This window comes from Asparagus officinalis, chromosome 5 (genome assembly GCF_001876935.1).
Source record: "Asparagus officinalis chromosome 5, Aspof.V1, whole genome shotgun sequence".
Classification (NCBI taxonomy): domain Eukaryota; kingdom Viridiplantae; phylum Streptophyta; class Magnoliopsida; order Asparagales; family Asparagaceae; genus Asparagus; species Asparagus officinalis.
The window spans coordinates 128,159,873-128,164,061 of record NC_033798.1 but is presented as its reverse complement, the minus strand read 5'-3'; the positions used below and the strand labels follow the sequence as shown (position 1 = coordinate 128,164,061).

Here is a 4,189-nt window from a genome sequence, read left to right as displayed (position 1 = left end):
TGGCCGGCAGGGGATGGACGGTGACGGCGACCTTCATCCCGCTCTGACAGTAACCGTTGCCGCAAATGAAATAATATTTCTTGGGTTTGGTGAGGAGGATGAAGTCCTTGCCGGAGGTCCAGTTGCCGGCGAGGCCGTCCATGGTGCAGTTGTCGTAGCCGGTCTCGTTCACCTCGAAGACGTTGTACTGGTTCTTGATGTACCTGAAGGCTGAGGGAATTGAGAGAGAGAGAGAGGGTTAGGGTTAGGGTTTTATTATCATTATTACCTAGGGTTAGGGTTTTGGATTGTTGGTGGACTCACAGATGAAATCGTTGGCGAGGAAGGTTTGGTTGTTGGACCAGAGAGAGTAGTTGATGTTGGGGTTCCATCCGAGGTGGCCGCCGACGATGTGGTCGGTGCCGGAGGCGGCGGTGATTAGGGCGAGGACGAGAGAGACGATGATGGCGATCGACATTTTTCTTTTTTTTTGGGTTCTGGTGGTATTTTTGTGAATTTTGAGCGGAGTGAGGGAGTGAAGAAATAGGATTTGGGGGGAGGGGCAAATTACGAAAATGGGGTTGGGTAAGTGGGTCAATTATCATCTACTCCTGATGAGAGTACCCAGGATTCATTATTCATACTACAGTCATGTTATAGTAACAATCAATATAACATTATACTGTAGCAACATGAGCAGGGAACCGTGTTTTTTTAAAAATATTACTGTAGCACACAGAACTGTAGCAGAAGAGGGATACACTAACAATTCAAAAAAACTAAAAATATTGTAATAGTTAAAACTAGAATTACTGGGACAAAAAAAAATAGCGTACTTTGCAAGGTGTTCACACTAGTTGCTTTTAATTTGGAAGAGGTAAAAAAACATAAACTAAGTTGGAATCTGACAACCATCAACCATTATTGTCACCCGCAATGGACAACAATATATATACCACTCTAAAAAATATAAATGATAAGTATAAATCAGTTAAAATGTTATACTGAATCACTACAAATATTAAACACTGATATAAAATAAAATAAGAAACTAATATAAACAACATGAAATCAATACAAACTAATATAAACAAATGAAACAAGAAGACGGCTCAGTGATAAAATAAGTGTAAAGAAATTAACGGGGTCATTGGGGGTCAACTTCAGTCATATGATTTTCTGCTCAGGGCCTTCATATGATTTTGTTTTCCCGATTTGGCGATCCATCGTTCTCGTCTAATTAGATAAAATAGCCAAAAGTTTGACCTAATCTTCATTAGGTTGATTTAGGCTTAATTAATTTAGTCCGCGTGATGGGCCCAGCATTCAGATGCTAATAGGTATAAGCTTTGATTAGCTGTACTATTTTCCAACGAGTTTTCCTGGGTAATAGGTATAAGCTTTGATTAGCATTCAGATGCTAATAGGATTGATGTACTTAACCCATTCGATAATCCGAATGACTAAATTATTAACCTGTTAAATAAGTTTTATTTTAGCCCTTGTGACCAGTTTTAGTGTTTCGGAATAACAATGATTTTGACTATTTTCTTTATAATTAGAATGATTAACTCTTAATCATTCTAAATAGGAGTACTAATAAACCCCTCATTTTGAGGGGTTAACTCATTTTAATCCCTATAGAGGGGTTAGCTTAAAACCCTTCTATATTTTTTATGTTTGACAAATTATAAAAAGGTTAACTCATTTTAACCCCTGTATAGATTTTTTTTGTTTTACGGGTTAAGAAGGGGTTAAGTCTCCTTAACCCCTCACTTAACCCTTTGCCAAACTGTACCCAATTGTATTGATTTCCCCTCGTATAATCTTGAAGAAGAAGAAGAAGAAAGAAGTAAAGAAAAGAGCCAATTTGGATAATAAGGAAAATCGAATCTAATTTAATCTGGAAATTATTACCTAGTTAATCAAAGCAAGCTGTGGTTAATAATTTGAAGGGTTGGGCTAATTTAGATGGACTAATTTTAAAACACTGGACTAATTCAAAATACGAAGATTGGGCACCAATTACAAAAAACGAAACATTTGCGGATTAATATCTAAAAGAACAGCCACTAAGTTTTGTCGGCGTAAACCTGACCCAAATGAGATGTGGGCCATAAAAATAAAGTCCAAGAGAACTTGTTAAACAATACATGATCCTAGTTGGGCTCAACCACTCTAACGGGCCGGAAGTATAATAGTGCGCTTCAATTTGGACTAAACCCTGTGCGAAAACTAGACCAAAAAGTTCGGCCGCGAGCAATCGATCAAGTCTTAACTTGATTTTAAAGTAATTATATATTCTGATTCAGGTTTGTGGGGAGCCTTCGTGTCCAACCAAGAGTTAATGGGCCTTAAAGAGAGGTTAGAAACCGGTTTTAACGTAAAAGTTATAGTCACTAGGTATTAACCCGAACTCCTATTTTAAAATCGTCACTCTCTATTATCCTATTTAACGTAGAACTACATCTACATGTTAATAGTCTCAACAATGTTTAAGATTGTAAAAGATCCATCACCTCTAGCTGACCTGGGTTTAAATTAAGATTTCGATTTATTTTAGTCCAACAAATTGTCGGGTTGGATGGAAACAGAAGAAGGAAAAATATGAGAGTGCCCAAAATCGCGAGGGGGAGAAAGTAGAAGATTTACACATTTTTAGCATCAATTTCCAAGTTGGCACAATTGCAATTCTTCTTGCATTGTTTGCGCTTATTACTCTTTTGTAGGGGTGCTAAACCGTATCTGTATCCGAGAAAATATCCGTAACCGTATCCGTTGGGATACATATATGGTTACTCAAATCTATAACCGATAGGATATGGTTACATATATGGCTTTGTAGTGAAATATCCGTATTCGTATCCGAAATATCCGAATACATATTAGTCATACTCTTACGATAGTTTCGATTCTTAGATTATGAATTTGTGATTAATTTTGATGATTAAGATGTCTAATCTTAACTTTTTATTACAATGAACATATTAACGAACTCTTTTGTATCACATGAACTAGGTTTTTCTCAATACTTTTTAGTTCTCTCATATCCGTTTTGTATCCGCGTGCATATCCGCTTATTCATCCGTAATCGTATCAGATTTTAGCGGATATGGTTATGAATTTTCCTTACAGAGGTATATCTGTATCCGTATCTGTATCTGAGATAGGTAAGCGTATATGAATACGATAAGCATCATATTTGAGCCGTATCCGAACTGACTGCACCCCTGCTCTTTTGTCATTGATTCGTTACTGTTTGTTCGATAATTTATGTATTCCAAAACAAACTCTCCCGCTCAGAGAGAAACTCACATTTTTGAGGGAAATTATTACAAAAGAGACAAGAGGTTGACACCGCCACCAATCAATCGCTCTCAATCCCTTTAAACTGCAAAAGCCCACTTCAAGGTGTCGAACCAAAATCATTCTGTTCCCCTACCAAAATGAATGTGATGCTATTAGATTCTAAGTTGGTGCCCTAGTTAGCGCATGATCTATATATTTACATGCAACCTAGCTACATCAATTATCAATCCCTTTGCTTTCGGCAACACCGAAAACATCCTTTCATCAGGACCACATGTTTCCCAATAATAATTTCATAGGATGCATTGTCATTTAGTAAGGATTAGCACCATAAAGTAATCCTTAACAGATCTTTGCGCATTATGAATCCTGACCTACATCAAAGATATGAGAGCGAGCAACCGTTCATCATGCAAATGTTAGGAGCTCATCTTTGATCTTCGCACAGGAGTCATTAGGGTGATAATAGAATATAGTCACAAAGTCCCATCATACTGATATCATCCCATGGCGAGTTGAATACTGAAGATGGAAATCACCGAAATTATATAAAGGGTAAATTGCTTCTAGGCCCTAAAATCTAATTTTCAATGTGCCCTAGCTCCTTCCAACTTTCAACAATGTGTTGCAGCTCTTTTTTTTTTTTTTTGAAAAAATTATGTTCAGGTCCCTCCCCTCAAGTTCCAATGCAACCTCTTCAAAAAACCCGATTTTACTCTGCTTTTTTTTTTTTTTTTTGAAAAAATTATGTTCAGGTCCCTCCCCTCAAGTTCCAATGCAACCTCTTCAAAAAACCCTTTCAACAATGTGTTGCAGCTCTTTTTTTTTTTTTTTGAAAAAATTATGTTCAGGTCCCTCCCCTCAAGTTCCAATGCAACCTCTTCAAAAAACCCGATTTTAC

At 37.1% G+C, this 4,189-nt stretch overlaps 1 protein-coding gene across 1 annotated transcript in view; it reads left to right on the top strand.

Moving 5' to 3' along the window:
• Positions 1–214, top strand: part of LOC109842594 (early nodulin-like protein 3) — a 2,766-nt gene extending 2,552 nt beyond the window's left edge. The window contains exon 3 of the mRNA XM_020411451.1: positions 11–214. Within this exon, the coding sequence (XP_020267040.1) occupies positions 11–214 (204 nt within the window). The remainder of the gene's footprint in view (positions 1–10) is intronic.